This window comes from Pterocles gutturalis, unplaced genomic scaffold (assembly GCF_000699245.1).
Source record: "Pterocles gutturalis isolate BGI_N339 unplaced genomic scaffold, ASM69924v1 scaffold39085, whole genome shotgun sequence".
Taxonomy (NCBI): domain Eukaryota; kingdom Metazoa; phylum Chordata; class Aves; order Pterocliformes; family Pteroclidae; genus Pterocles; species Pterocles gutturalis.
The window spans coordinates 36,106-51,851 of record NW_010142176.1 but is presented as its reverse complement, the minus strand read 5'-3'; the positions used below and the strand labels follow the sequence as shown (position 1 = coordinate 51,851).

General features: G+C 40.4%; 1 protein-coding gene across 2 annotated transcripts in view; it reads left to right on the top strand.

The window, feature by feature from the left end:
* Nucleotides 1–6,454, top strand: part of SPI1 (Spi-1 proto-oncogene) — a 20,006-nt gene extending 13,552 nt beyond the window's left edge. For both annotated transcript variants that reach the window (XM_010084284.1, XM_010084283.1), the window contains 3 exons: nt 643–830; nt 4,777–4,933; nt 5,611–6,454. In XM_010084284.1, the coding sequence (XP_010082586.1) occupies nt 643–830; nt 4,777–4,933; nt 5,611–5,927 (662 nt within the window). In that variant the 3' untranslated portion in view covers nt 5,928–6,454. The remainder of the gene's footprint in view (nt 1–642; nt 831–4,776; nt 4,934–5,610) is intronic.
* Nucleotides 6,455–15,746: the final 9,292 nt, after the last annotated feature.

Here is a 15,746-nt window from a genome sequence, read left to right as displayed (position 1 = left end):
AAGAGTCTACATCAGAATTTAGCCTCACCGAAACCAGTGCACACAAGGCTACCACAATAGTTTATCCTTTTATTCTCTAGTATTGGTAGTGAAAAATGTGTGACGTACCAACAAATGGCTACAGGAAATATCCAGCAAAGTGCCGTGCCTTTCTGCAGCATTCCTGAAATTTTGCTAGCAGATTAAAATAAAGACTGAAGATAATTGCAGAATGATCTGTAAATTTTCTCTATCTCCTCATTTCCATACCATGAGGAAGGCTGTAACGAGAATATGCGAATATGTAAATCAGTAGAATTTGTTACCTCAAGAATGGAAATGTAAGATTGTTATGGTCTTTCCTTGAGAAAGCTGCCAGCACTGATATCTTTGGCATCTTGTTCTAAATTGTCATTGAAATCCACCTCTCCATCCAAGAGTATTCTCCTAATTAAAGTGGCCTAAGTATCACTTTCTAGCCACAGGCATTTACAATTTTAGAAGAAACTTTACAGGGCTCTGTACAGGTTGTCACCAGAGACAGGCAGGGATGGCGTGGAGAGGGCGCAAAGGACAGTGACAAGAGCAGGAACCAATGAAAGACAGGTAAATTCCGTGTTTCTAATCTTGTAATGATAGACAACCTGTTTTTATTTTCTTTAGATCATTACTGGGAATATCATCCACACCACATGCACACTGAGTTTGAGACCTTTGGAGACAATCACTTCACAGAGCTGCAGAGTGTTCAGCCTCCCCAGCTGCAGCAGCTGTACAGGCACATGGAGATCGAACAAATGCATGTCTTGGATTCTGCAATCCCAACCACACACATCGGACTCAACCATCAGGTACAGTTACCAACCCTTACTCAGAATTTAGGATGACAGTTAAGGGTAAGGAAAATAATGCATCAGGGAATGCATACTTTTGTGTGAAAGAGATTGCTGAAGTGAATTCCATGACTTCTGACTGCACAAACACTTGATAGAAAACTTCTCATTCTCAGAACAAATGTGGTTTAAGCATTCTTTCTATCTGGATAATGAGGAGTCATGTTCCTCAAGCTGTGCCTAAAAAGATAATTGCATTTCATGGAGGGTTTTGAAATTTCAAAATTTTGATTAATTTGGGATGAAAATCAACTGTTTTGAAACTCTGCAGAGGAACTGGAGCTGAGAAGCTATGCGTTGTCATAGCAAGGGTATCCATGACTACTGGGAAGTGTTTGGAGCCTCAAAGTAGTAGGAAAGTTTTAAATATGGGGAAGCAACCCTGACAATTTTGCATGACCTGTACAAGAAATGCTGACAAAGACAAGTCGCTTGTAATTTTACCACAGTGGAATGAGCTGAGGACAACCTACTTGTGTTTTCACCTGAAAGCAAATATGCCATGAGCCAAAACACAGGGTTCCATGGTATTGCAAAGATACTGAGCAAAGTGGGCGTGGAGATCACTTTTAACTCTTGATCCTACAATAATATGCCCAAAGTCATTACTAGGAACAATAAGAAAGCTGCCTGATCCTGTGCCAAGGAGTTTCCCAAGGCAGGCAAGCTATACACAATGTGCTGAATAGAAGACAGAGTAGGACTGAGGTCAGAGAAAAAAGCGTTTGCTGATTACAGTGCTGCATATAATGGTGCCATTGCTGAAGTTTTGTGAGAGAAACTGCATGCATGGAGGTGTCATTTTGGGCTGCTTTTTTCAAAGCAAACTGAAATTGTATACAAATACTATATTAATCAAAAAACAAAGGAGGAAAAAAAATGGAGTGAATAAATTAACACTGTCAACAGGAAACTGACTGACTGCAAGCCACCAAACTTCTCGCCTACTACTGAGAAAAAAAATCAGGAATAGAATATAAGATGTAGATGCAAACAAAGAATTAGGAACAGAAAGTTACAAATATAAAAATGCTTTATGGAACAGCAGTCTGTGGGAAGCTTCAAGTCGTTTCAGTTGCCCACTGCAACTGCTAATACATGATGACTGACTGTTACCTCCAACCAAAGACAAAGAATAAAAATTAGCCCCATGATGGATGTCTTTGGAAGCACCACCAAAGAACAAGAGAGGGTGCTTCTGCTTATCCCACTTGATTCTACTCAGTTATCATCTTTCATTTCAGGAGGAAAGGCAGAGAATTAATTTTGTTGCAACTTTTGATAAACAGCGCAGTGCTCTCTCTGCCCCACCCCATACCAAATTCCAGAAGACATTAGTAGGTAGAATTCACCACTACCCTCCTCTTCCTTACCAGATGGGGATCTTTGGCTTTTTACGTTAACCTACAGTAGCTCGTGCAAGTGGCTCATGCAAGTGGTACTCAGCATGTTCTGAGGTTCAGACTCTGGTGTGTCTCGGCCACAGTCCTAGGCAACACATACTATTACTGAAGGCATTTTCAAAGAAGCAGAAGCAGGAAGCAAGCTTTAATCCTCCACTGAATTTGCCAGTTACTAACTACACCCATTCTTGTCGTGCAATATCAGTTACAGATTGCAAATAAAGGAAGAAAGTGCAAAGATATTTCTCTAATTTTCAGTTGATATCACATTATTTTGTGAAAACAAATTTGAGGCTCAAGCTGTTCTTGGACAAAATTTCTTTAAAACATTTTGTTAGCCTGCCAACAGGCAGTCTCACCAAATAGTAAGTTAAGAAAAGAACAGTAATTTTGAAGGGAGAATGAAAGAAAAGGTTGGAAAACTGTGAAGAGCTTTAGAAAGAAGAAAATCACAAATGGATGCCACAGACATCAGGATATGGAAAGCAGATAGCAGTTTCTTAAGCTTTCTCTCTTCAGAACTGCATGAGGAACCTGGCTCTTTCAAACACGCTAGCAGGTCCTCTGTCACTCTGTGTAACATAACTGTGTGACACTCTATGTATTGACTTACGCTGAATTTTAGGTGCAAAGTAAGTGTAAGCACAAATACAGCAGATAGGGAAAGCGAGGACAGTGTGGGGGAAGCTTACTCAACTCCCAGGTTGGCCTCTGCAACTCCCGTGGCTTGTGAGGCACCATTCCCCCTCCCTCCTCCACAACACTCTCCCACCGCCCTCCTCTAGCCCCAGAGGAGCCGCTTCCTTACTCCCACACCACCCTCCAGGGCACCCACTGCAGCTTTCCACAACCTTTTCCTCTGTGGGGGCATGAACCTCTGTACCCCTCCCCTGGCAGTCACTGTCCCAGCTTCTCAGGCCCCTTCCCCCATGGCAGAGTCTCTCCCTTCCTTCCTACCCCTTAACTGTAAAAACTAAAGGTGACTCTGTGGTGAGGGCTGAAGTTTCGCTCTTGGGGATCTGACAGGAAGCTTACACACACTCTTGCCCAATCCTGGCCTTCCTGCCAGATCGGCTCCAGCCAATCTGCCAACTCACTAACCGCCAGCTACTGCACCCCAAACCCAGCCCTTTGCACGCTCCTTATTGGGACATTTTAAGCTGGTGCAAAACTCATCTGAAAAGCACCACTCGGCAAAGCCTGACGTGGGGTGGGTGGTGTGACTCATGAAGGGAACAACCACTGCCCATTTCACAGCCTAAGGTCTCCTGGGAAGGGATAGAGGCTCAAAACTTCCTTTCTCAGTGGAAGGAAGGAAGACCAATTCAAAAGGATCTCACCTTCCAGGACTATCGATCTGGCCCATTTAATGAAAAGCGCGTTCTATATAGAATCACAGAATGGTTTGGGTTGGAAGAGACCCTAAAGATCATCTAGTTCCAACCCCCCTGTCATGGGCAGGGACACCTGCCACTAGCCCAGGTTGCTCAAAGCCTCATCCAGCCTGGCCTCGAACCCCTCCAGGGATGGGTTTGGGGGATGTCGGTTGGGTTTTTTTAAAGTAGGAACTGGGTTCTTGTCCTGTCCCTCAGACTGATCTGTTTCTCATTCTTAAATAAGAAGCTGCAATAATTCATGGCAAGTGGTCATGATCCCTAACAAACCAGACTGCAACTGAGAATGTACAGAGCTGAGGTGTATTCCACGCTGCTCCTGACAAGACCTCTATATAAGGGCAAGGGAATTTAGCACAAAAACTTGCTTGTTAGCTTTGCAGATGAGAAATCCCCATTAATGGGGAATTTTCACATAGCCACTTAGGAAAAGAGAATGTGAGCCAATATGATGTATCCTTTATCTTAGTGGTAAGGCTATTCCCTTCCTCGCAGGGGAAATTCAGGACTGGAAGCTGACAGACCCATGTAACCCTGTCTCCAGAGCTGGATGCAGTCCTGTAGGGATTCAGTACTGTCAGAAGGTACTATGGCTGAGAAAGGAAGAGAACAACAGAGCCAATGCCATTTGAAGCAGCCATGCTAGGACAGAACTGTTCAGCTCTTTCACATTTAAAAGAGTAGTTCCAGAAGATCTGTGCTAGAAAAAATGTTGTCCTCAAAAGCAATTTTACACTGGGGATCAGAAACTCATTAGGAAGAATGCAAGGTTGGGGAGGTATGGGGAAAGAGGGGCAATATCACTTGCATAGGATATAACATATGGGAACGTTCTGACTTTCACAACCTTATTCCTCCTTCTCTCTTGTAAAGATGCATCTTTACATGATGGAAGTACATGTGTGTGGACTGTTAGCTGTGTTTATGAATGGCATTGTATTTATAATAAATGTCAACAACTAAGTCACTCAGTATTACCCTAAGTGATCTCATATACCTTTTACTTTCTCCCCCCTTTTCTCTCTAACTCCCTCCATGACATTTCCATTTTTTATCTCAATGCTCCACTCTCTATTCTCCTATGTCTACTACTCTTTTCCCCCAAAGATGTCCTATTTGCCCCGGATGTGCCTACAGTACTCCTCTCCACTGCAGCCCAGTTCTGATGAGGAGGACATGGAGAGGCAGAGCCCCCCGTTGGAGGTATCGGATGGGGAGACTGATGGCGTGGACCCTGGGCCTGGAATTATGCATGGAGAAACAGGTCAGTGAAGACCGAGGGACTTTGTCAAGCTGTGTGCTGAGCAGCTCTTACATTACCATGATGATAATGAATAAAACTGTAGAGCTGCTGTGCTAGTATTTTGTCCCACTGCCAAAGCTTCACCTTCCCTCACTCCTTGCACTCTCCTTTCCCCCAAATCTTTTATGACCATAACTGTGTCTATATCTCAAATTCCATTTCTTCAGGTACTCCCACTTCCTCCTTCTGCATTGCCTGTTCAGGCTTCACCTCCGCTTTTGCCATTTCTACTCCAATTTCCACTAACAGATGGAAAAACCAAGGCAAGAAGGTCAACAAACTGATTTTTAAAAATATTGTGCTCTGTTTGCTCAGTATGTGAAAGTCAAGTTCTGTATAACCTGCCCAAATTAGCTTCAGATTAGTCTCAAATTAGCAATATTTTTCAGTTGGCTTCAAATTAGCAAATTAATTTCTAAAAAAGGGTTTGGTCTTTGGAATTCCTTATTCTTGTTTTTTTCTTCTTGGTACATCGATTTGCATTATGTCATCACAATGTAACACCGTCTACTGGTATAAATGGTGCAAACTGAAGAAGTTATGTGACTGGCAAGCTAGCAGCTACGTTCTGCTGTTTCACTGGGAACTACATGCTAATACTAATGCTCCACTGCCTTTCTCTGTCTGTCGTCACACAGGCAGCAAGAAAAAGATACGGCTGTATCAGTTCCTTTTGGACCTCCTTCGCAGTGGAGACATGAAGGACAGCATCTGGTGGGTGGACAAGGAAAAAGGTACTTTCCAGTTCTCCTCCAAACACAAAGAAGCACTGGCACATCGCTGGGGCATCCAGAAAGGCAATCGCAAGAAAATGACCTACCAGAAGATGGCACGGGCTTTGAGAAACTACGGCAAGACAGGGGAGGTCAAGAAAGTGAAGAAGAAGTTGACCTACCAGTTTAGTGGAGAGGTGATGGGAAGGGGGGTCACTGATAGGAAGCATTATCCTCACTGAGGCCATGGGACCCTAAGCAAGAAAAATTTTAAGACCTCCTGGCTGGATACCAGCAGAGGAGATGGACGCATCTTTCTCTTTGCTTCCTGTGCCCCCTTCTCTGCCTTTAAAGGGCCTTTACCGTCAGGTGTTTCTGGTACGAATTCCTTTCTTCGGCATCTGAGAATCCTAAGCGTGACAGAATTCATTGCTTCCATCCTACAAGTTGGACAGAGTTGGGAAATTTAAACAATGTACAAATATATTATTGTCAGGGAAGATTTTTTTGATTGTATTGTAACTAAAGAATACAGCTGATGAAGTTTTGCCTTCAAAGGTGGTGCTGTGTCAACACAGTGACACTGCATTAGCTTACAGCTTTCAAACTAGCATTAATACAGGCTCTGCCGCAGCTCTCAAAGCTAGAGAGAAGTTTGCAGATCTTGGAATGATACTCGTTCTTTTAAATAGTAATAACATGTACATATTTAATAAAATTTGATATAATGAAGTTCTGGTGTTTGCATAATAAATTATTACTTCACAAACAAATCTCACGTGCATTCAGTTATGCAGATACAGCCCATGTGTGGTACCTGAACAAAAAGGACACCAATAGGGCCTTATCCATCTGTCACTACTTTTTAATTTACTTACAAACATCATCAATGCTGTCAAACTAAGTTACAAAGATAATAGGTGAGATACATTACTGTGAAAGAGACTACAGTACTGAAGTCAATTTTAAAATACATATATATATATATATCTACCTCACTATCTTTTCCTGTGCAAATGAAGCCCTGCCAGTTGAATAATTTCTATGCACTTATACCAAGAACAGCATTTGTAGCTCTATCCGGTTTAGAACATAACAATTAACCATGTCCTCCTGCGGTTTCACTCATTTTCCTGCTCCTGTTCTTTCCTCTTGCTTGCTTACCTCCACAGTGATATCTTGATTTTAGCTTGTAAACCTTTCTGGGAAATAAGTTGTATTTAACCACACATTTGCAGAATTCTAGCAGAAAAGTTTTTCAAGCTTTTAACTGGACTTTAGTCCCTACTGTAAAACAATTAATAGTACCTAATAACAACTGCATTGTATAGATTACCCTCAAAGTGCAAAATAAAAGATAATTTGATACCTGAGATACCACGGTAAAGTTACCCCGTACATCTAAACACAGAAAAGAAAACCAAAGTCAACCAACAGTACAAAAATTAGCATTTTAACATTGTTTAACACATCTCAGCTGTGATCAAGCACTCAGAAACCAGCAAATATCATCCTGACCCTTCCAAAATAGATGAGCTGAAAAGACATAGGTCTAGAATGAAGAAAAGGGGTTTGTTTAACAATATTAAAATGTAGTAGAACATGCCAAATATGACAATTTGGAAGTCATAACTAAGTAATATAACTAACTAACTTTAAGCTTTTCAGAGCTTGCTCCTCACTGAAACCAGAAATAGTTCAAAGTGATGAGCTTCTTATAAACCTGAGTTCTCAAAATTATATCTAAACATAGTCAGTTTTGTCTACACTAACAATCTCACTGTGGAAGTGAGAAGTCTGGTGCCATCAGTGGGCTACAGTGTCTCTTCGGAGCCAAACAGAAAGAAGCTCCTGCTTTAAAAAAAAAAATCACAGTGTGGTACTTCCCAATTCTTCTTCCCAGTTCATGAAAACAATAAACACTGCAGACAATGCCAGAAACCACCTGAGAGTTAAAAGCAGGTGAGGGCTTCAGACCTTTCTCTATTAAAGGCAAGAATAATAAATAGAAACTATCTTTCTGTCTTATAAAGAATCTTGCAACCCAACTTTTAGTTACTCTTCTTTGAGGATCATGTACATTCTCCTAGTCCAATATTTTTTATTCAGTTAGGGTTTAGGATATGTCAAAGCTACAAAACAATTCAATAAGAGATTTTGTTTCTAAAATCGTACTGTAAGAATTCACTTCCTGTAGGACACAATGTAATACTCACTAAACTAGACTCAAATAAACTCCATCTGCATCCATATTGCAGTCGTAGGATGGAAGCTGAAGACACTGAAGGTAGGTCTCAGAAGACAAGAACAACACTCAACACTGACATAATTAGGGTTTCTTCAATGCTGAGATAGAAACTCAGGACTTTTCTGCTTGGTACTGGTGATGACCCTTCACCACTGACTTGCTACTAGAAAGAGATAAAGGACGTTTGCCCTCATCAGACTTGCAGACTTGATATTCAAGAAAACTAGAGGATTAATTCTTCTCTTCATAAAAATATCCTTATCACAAACACAGCTTGAAAAGCAGAACTGATCATTCTCTGACACTGTAATTTAGAGGAGAAGGATCATTTCCTCATGCAGGAAAACTATGATGACTGAACAAGCTAACTGGTGAGCTAATTGTGGAGACGTTTAGGATATGACAAAAGCCATTTCAAGCTTGTCAAAAAGCCGCCTTATATCTCAGAGACCTAGTCTTCCATTTTCCTGGCAAGTCTTGCATAGAAAACAATTAGATGCTGGAGAAATAATACAAAATTAAAACAAACATTCAAACAGAAACACCAAGAACCTTTAAAGGAGTGATTTGAGCACTGTGCATTACTGTATCTTATTTTAGAGCAGCTACTTGTACTTGAATGGAAGAATTTGCATTTTACACTAGTTTTGGCCACAAATAACATGGAAATGGAAATGAAAGAATTTGAGGAAAAATATTTCTGGGGACAGTATTATTTATAAATAAAAAAATTTAAAAAATACTATTGAATATACTTCAACACGCAGGTTCAAAATTTTCTTTTATCGCCAAAGTTGAAATCTTTTTCTCTTCCTCTTGTTAATGCTTTGAAATACTGTTTCTAAAAATATTCACTCCCCATCTGTTTCTGGTTAGGTTTTTCATCTGTGGCATAAAGAGTCTGAATAATCATGTGTTGCAGCTGTGAAGGAGACCAAACCATGATGCTCCTCCACCACAGTACCGTTTGTATCTCATCCAATCAAACTGGTCTGGACAGTAGGCTGTCTAATCAAGCTGAATTATCGCCATTCAGTTGCACATGCAAGCAGAAGCTCTTTGGCTGTTTTAGAGAAAAATACAAAAATTAACGTGACAAAATCACTGCTTCACGAAAATTACAGAGAACCAAGCATTCCATTTTCTCTGAAAGTGGCCAAGTACGGGGTAGGGAGACATGCTGTAAAAAAGGCAGGCTGGGTCCTTAGCTAGAGAAATGACCCATGATTAGCACAAGTTTATTGGAACATTTTGCAGCCCACTGCTGTTAGAGATCATCTATCCTCTTTCAAAGCAAGCATTCATACTACAACTGGATATTCAACTTACATATGACCTTTGCAGCCTGCTTTAAAAAAGCCAACCACCTTTATTAGCTGCTGACTAGTACCTAATCAATCCTTGTGGAAAGATATTATTCAGAAAACTACTGCTGAGCTAAATACAAAATACTGAACTTCCTACAGTATTTTATATTCCCTCCAGCCATACATTAGAGGTGTAGAAGGCAGAAGAATTGCACTGGCTGTACTGAGAGATAATCTGCTTATAATAATTTACAGAGATAGCATATATTTTTTAATTCTACCCAGAGAGAGTTTTAGACATTTCTAGTTCTGAGCTGCCACTCCCATACGTCAGACAGAACTGCAGTTAAACGTGCTATCATTTGGGTTTGCCTGACAGTCCACATTTATCGAATCCCCCAAACTTCCTGAAAAATACATATATACATATCCTAATATATTTACTATTTTTTTTGCCTCCTCCTTCATTAAATTTTTTCTCCATAGCTTCATTTCAAGATTCATACATTGCCAGAGTCTTATAATCTGTGTTTGTCTTCATTTTCAGTTACAACAGGGCTTATGCTCTGTACTTTGCCAGGTTTTTTTTGCCTCGGTAAACCTTCTGCCCCAGTTTACTTTTCCTGTTTGTATCCTTTAAGCTCTTTTTCTTTCCTTCATTTCTTTTTAGTTTTTTTTCCCCTCATTTGAATCTCTGCACAAAATCATCAAGCTTAATTCAAGCTATAGTGACAACCTGATAACAAGTACATATATCACATGACAGTTCAATTCCGTTTATTTTATTTACTCTATTGCTCTAATTTTGCTTACACTTAACTGCACATTGTAAATTCATAGCAGAGACTTTATTACTGATGACTACACAAGAAGTATTTTTTCTTTGACAAAGCCCAGAACAGTATCTTCTCCATGGGAATCCCACTCCTGTGTATTCAAAATGTATGGATCACTGGTAGAAAAGAGTATGATATGATGCAGACTACAGCACTCTGTGGGTACTAATTCCAAGAATTTGCATTTATTGCTAATTTATCTTGTGTGTTAACTTGCTATCTCACCACCTTTCCTTGCTCTAAGCAATGCTCAAACCAGATTTACATAATTTTGCATACCCTTATATCTAAAACATTAAAAATGTAAAGTTTGTAATAAACAAAGCTACTGCAATGAATCCACTAACCTCATCCTACAGTCAAGTAGATAAAGAGTATGCTCTTTGAAGCTATTGCAACATAGCTAAAACTTCACCAGTTTTCACCTTTCCTCTTTAACAAATCTGCATGTTGCAATTCAGTTGGGTCAGTGGAGCCTGTGGTATTAGGGAGGTCTGTATATAACCCAAGTCATCAGAGTCCTATTCCAAGAGCTGGGGAATGTGAACTTCTCCCTAAGAACATGAAAACAGCAGTAGGCTGCAGATATTCTTTCTCATTTTCTCACTCCCAAGTCAGCTGTGTCTGCTTCAGCCCCATTTGTTTCCCTCACAACACCTCCCATCACCACAGAGGATCACAGAGGAACTCAGGTTGGAAGAGACCTCTGGAGGTCACCTCATCCAGCCCCCTACTCAAAGCAGGCCAATTAGATCAGGTTTCTCAGGGCAACTTTCTTTCCTTTCTCTGTTTCTTTCCATTCTCTCCACTCATACAGCCACATCCCCCTTCTTCATGCCTTCAGTTCCCCACAGTGTAAGCTTTTACTACTGGGGAGCCAAAGCATTACGTGAGAAGGAGCAGAGCAGCCTATGGACAGGAGGAGAATGAGGATGTGGTAGAGTAGATAAGGTTTAGCAGGAGGTGGTGGAAGAGAAGGAAGGGTGGGAGGAGGTGTTGGGGAGACCAAGGTTATGCAAAGGATTGGGGAAGCGGCTTTGTGGTAGGAAGGAATGCAGTTTCTGTGCTTCAAGGGCTCTCTCTGAGCTTTTGTTTTAACTCCCCAGCAGCAGAGCAGCAGTGCTCTTCGTATGAGAAGCCCTTTGACCACTGACACCTTTGTGCAGAACGCTCCGGTGCCTCTGTCTTATGCAAAGTAAAGAATGTTTGGGTGCTGAGCTGGGCATTTGCATATACAAATCAGTTTGGGTTTCTTTTAGATTTAACTAACTAATTTTTTGAGTGTTGAGTGTTTGCTTTTAGAACTATAATTCTAGAATTCTTTGTTAGATATTCCCTCTTCCACTTTTTCCCACCCACCAGCACTATACACGGTTCATTTCTCAGCCAGTCCCAGCTATCCACTCCCAGCTCTTCATTCAGCTCTTCTCTGTCTCTAGGCTCAGCCACCAGACACCTCCACTTTATTAGATTCCAGTTGCTTTATTCTCAATGTCAGGTTTCAACTTTTGCCCGGCTAGTCTTATTTCTTCCTCTCAGACCAACTTTTCTTGCATATGCCTTCAGCCAGCTTCTCTTTATGTGAATGGTTCTCAGTTCCAATATATTTGTTCAGCCATTTATAGTTTTCCCATCCCACATCCTCTTACAGTTTCAGTCTCATCATCTACTGACTCCCAGTTCTCTTCCCTCCCTCTCATTTGTACCCCAGCTCCCCGTTCAATATTCTTGTCCTTTGAGGATTTATTTCAAACTCCTCCCACAATTTTCTTCTCCCCACCTGTACACTTCAGTCATGTATTTTTATTTCCGTGTTCCACTCTACTTGGTGTGTCCCCTTCTCTCTCTGAAGATCCGATTCTTTGTCTCCCCCATCTCTCCCCTCTATTGCGTATGCGCCTGAGGGAGACGCTGTTTGGAACACAGGACAGACACACTGTTTGGTCTTAGTTCAAGTGTGGGGATACAGCCTAAGCCTCATAGTAGCCCAGAGACAAATGCAGAGAAAATTCTGCTGATCCCTGCCCTGGACCTAGCTGACACAGTCAAAACGTCTCCAGAGGATAAAATCTAGAAAGTTGTCACTGAGCTTGTGTAAGCTGCATTTTTTTTCTATAGCCTAGAATATGGAGCCATTCAGGTTGGTTATGATAAAGCCAGCTGAAAGTATATCCCTGAAATTAAAGCAAGTTAAGTGTCAAATGCCCAGGAAGATCCCAAATATGGGGTGTGAAGTGTAGGGATACAAAATGGTTGTGTAGAGGGAAGCTCAGATAAGCAGGATCAGGGTTACCCAGATCTCATAAGTTCTTGTAAACTCCAGTTCTGTCAGTGAGGCCAAGTGCCTTTGCACCACACACCTCAGAGCTCTGTGTTTCAAAAGCACAAAGGAAACAGTCAGCCTGGTTTCACGGGTGCTGCGCTTCAGTGAATGACTCCCACTGGACCCGTGCTCTGCACTGAGCGGCTCAGCTATCCCACCCTTCCCACCAGGGTCCCTGGAACCCACAGTTAGCGATACTGCCTTGTCCTCAGGCACTGCTGGGTCACGGAGGAGGCGACATTGTCACAAAACCAAGAGGCAGAAAGCCAAATAAACAGAGACAAGAAATCAAATGGTGTGACAGAAACTAAAAGCAAACAAACAAACAAAAAGCCCAAGGTAGAAAAGTAATATATAGATTTTGCACCCCAACAGCTACACCTGGGCAAAGCTGTAACCATCTAAAACCATGGCCTTTTAACAGGAAGCTGGATAGCCTTATTAAAGGAGGTGTTGCTGACTTTGTCTATAAATAATAAATCCTTGGATTTCTCTGCGTAAGCCCTGCTGCAACTATCCAAAATCAGGAAGATACATCACATGGTCCACACTGCAGGTCTCCTATTGCTGTCATTTTTGAACTTAACTTTGAACTACATGATGAAAGCCACTGTCTGAGGCACAGAACAATAATTTCAGACTTGCAAGATAATACCTCTGACAAGGAAGGACAACATTTTCCCTCTCATTCGCTTTTCTAGCAAAGCCTCAGAGACTTTTATTACGTGTTGCTTCAGTATCCTTGTACATCAGTCTCATCTGAATATCAGATGAAACTTCACACACTTTCTAAAAAATTGTCTAGCTTTGCGGTGCACTGTTAAGTAGTTATCACAATCCACTACACATCTATTTTGGGCCAGTGTAGCCACCGCTATCATATATTTCATTTGCATCACAGTTTTGTTATTAAAAGTGGCTACATAAATAAATACATAAATAAATATAATGTAGAAGATACTAGAAAAAAGTTTACTATTACAACAATGCTGCCACCTGGTAACCAGAAATGTAATAGCAGAGAAAACATTAATTTTGCCCTGCCTTGAACACGCAGACACTATTTTAAATAGCATTTAAAATCACAAAAGCTGCAAAGTTATAACTGGAACAGGATCATTTCCCTGCATCAGATCAAATCATTCTCGTGGCTGTGTTTCACTGTGGGGAAGACGTAAGTCATACCCTCCTCAGATTAAACTTGGTTCTGAATCCTGGAAAGTATCTATGGAGAATAACCAGCAACAGGACTGACCCACCACAGTTACATGCCTGATTTTGAGCGCACACACAGTCAGAATTAAATCCATGTTTAAAGTTATTCATGTCCCCCAGTAGCTCGCAGAATCAAAACTATACCACTAAATGTCTGCAGAAAGAATGAAATCTACAGTGAGAAAGATAAGAAAAAGACAAAATTAAATCCTGGGAAAAGAGATCCAAAGAACAAAAGATGTCAGATATTGTCATCAGTAGAAGATCCATTTATTGAAAAGTAAAATGCTACAACCACATTAAATAAGGAATATGTATTTAAACAGAGGAAAAAAACCCACATATAAAGGTTGGGAAACATGAAATGCATTGGGAAAAGGTTCCCAGGCACTTACAAGAGTCCATAACTCTTCAAGTCTAAAATAGTTTCTAAGTATCTGTGATAAGCACTAGAGAGCACAAAACAGAATAAAGTTATTTACACAATCCCAGCAAGCCTGCACGCTGTACTTCCTACATTAACAAAGAAATGCAGAGTATATTATATGCAGAGTATATTATCTAGCTTTCCTTTCTAATCCATAGTGCTAATGCATCTTCATCTTAAATATTTTCAGGAACCTATTATCCTAGCATATTAGATTTTTCAGATTAGCATAAACTTCTTTCAAATTCCCTAGAAAATACTGGCTCATAGACCGTTAACTGTAATTCTATCCCCAAACAATACACCCTTAGAACACAATCTAATGAATGACTGTATCTCCTTTGAGTGGCAACATGGTTTAGGTCATCCTATATATTTCCAGAGAAACATACAAACACAATTATTCTGCAAGCCATGCGATGGCAGGATGAACTCCTCTTTTGCCATGGAGGAAGCAGGACCCTTGCATTGCTCTCAAAGTGATGGAAGTGACCTCTTACAGACATGCCATTGTCGGACACATGCCTGACAATTTTACAGACAAATACCTGACCATAAGAAAGTGGCAAGTAAACGCAAATGTTTCCATATGTAACGTCATGTTTAAAAGTCTTTTAATATAGATTTACACAGTTGTACTTTTTGTCCTAAAAAATTGGAGGTGCTGTGACAAACGTATACCAAAACAACCAACATTCAGGCACTGAATGGCAATTTCTGTTCTCCCAGAACAAGAGGATATTCAAACTAGAAGTTGGAAAATTCAGAATCAATAATAGAATTCCTATTTTTACAATGTGTATTTCAGCCATGGTATCATCACTACTGGAAAGTATTGACTCCAAGGAGTTAAGGTCATTTTAGAGAGAAATGAGCATTTAGGTGAATGAATAATATTGAGAGTTCCAAGAACTTAGAAGAAATATTTAAGATGTACTTAAGCCAATATCTGGTAGCATTCAGAATGAGTTCTGTGTTAGATATGAATTATTGCATATTTAATTATTCCAAGGTTCTCGGTTCTTGCTTTGAAGCACCTCCTACTGGACACTCACAGAGAACAAATACAGGCTTGGAGTATATGATAAATGCTACATGCTTGCATTTTGAAGAGCTTGCATATAAGTATCTATTTCCTTTAAACCCATACAAATGAGCTTGTTTCCACTTACACTATTTTAATTCATGGTAAGAAAGACCTATGGTGCTAACTGTAAAAAATCTTCAGAACTGAACAATCTTTTTAATCCACGTCTAATAGAACATGTTGGCATACTATGTATTTTATCAAGTCAAGAACCTCAGAACAGAGCATATAGGCTTCCAGTAAAAATAATTATTTGCTGACTGGTGAGGGAGAAAGGATGAAGTAGCAAAACTACATTCTCTAGGCAAAATTATTCCTGGGGAAGATTAGCATATTCTGATGGCAATTACAAGAGGTTCGTGTTTCAAATACTGTAGAAGTGACTTCTAGTCAGCTAGTTTTCTTTGTAAACATTATTTCAAGGACACATACTAGAGAGGCAATTAAGTTGAGAAGAAGCATGGCTCCAATCACAGTCCACCTTTGGATAATCTGCATAGATTTTTTTCTTTCTCCATATCAATTTGTGGTAGTCCTGCCTCCTGTGGCCTTTATTGTCTAAGGTTGCAGGGAGATAACTCTCTTCCCAGAAGGGATCTGGATGTGGTTCCAACAGTG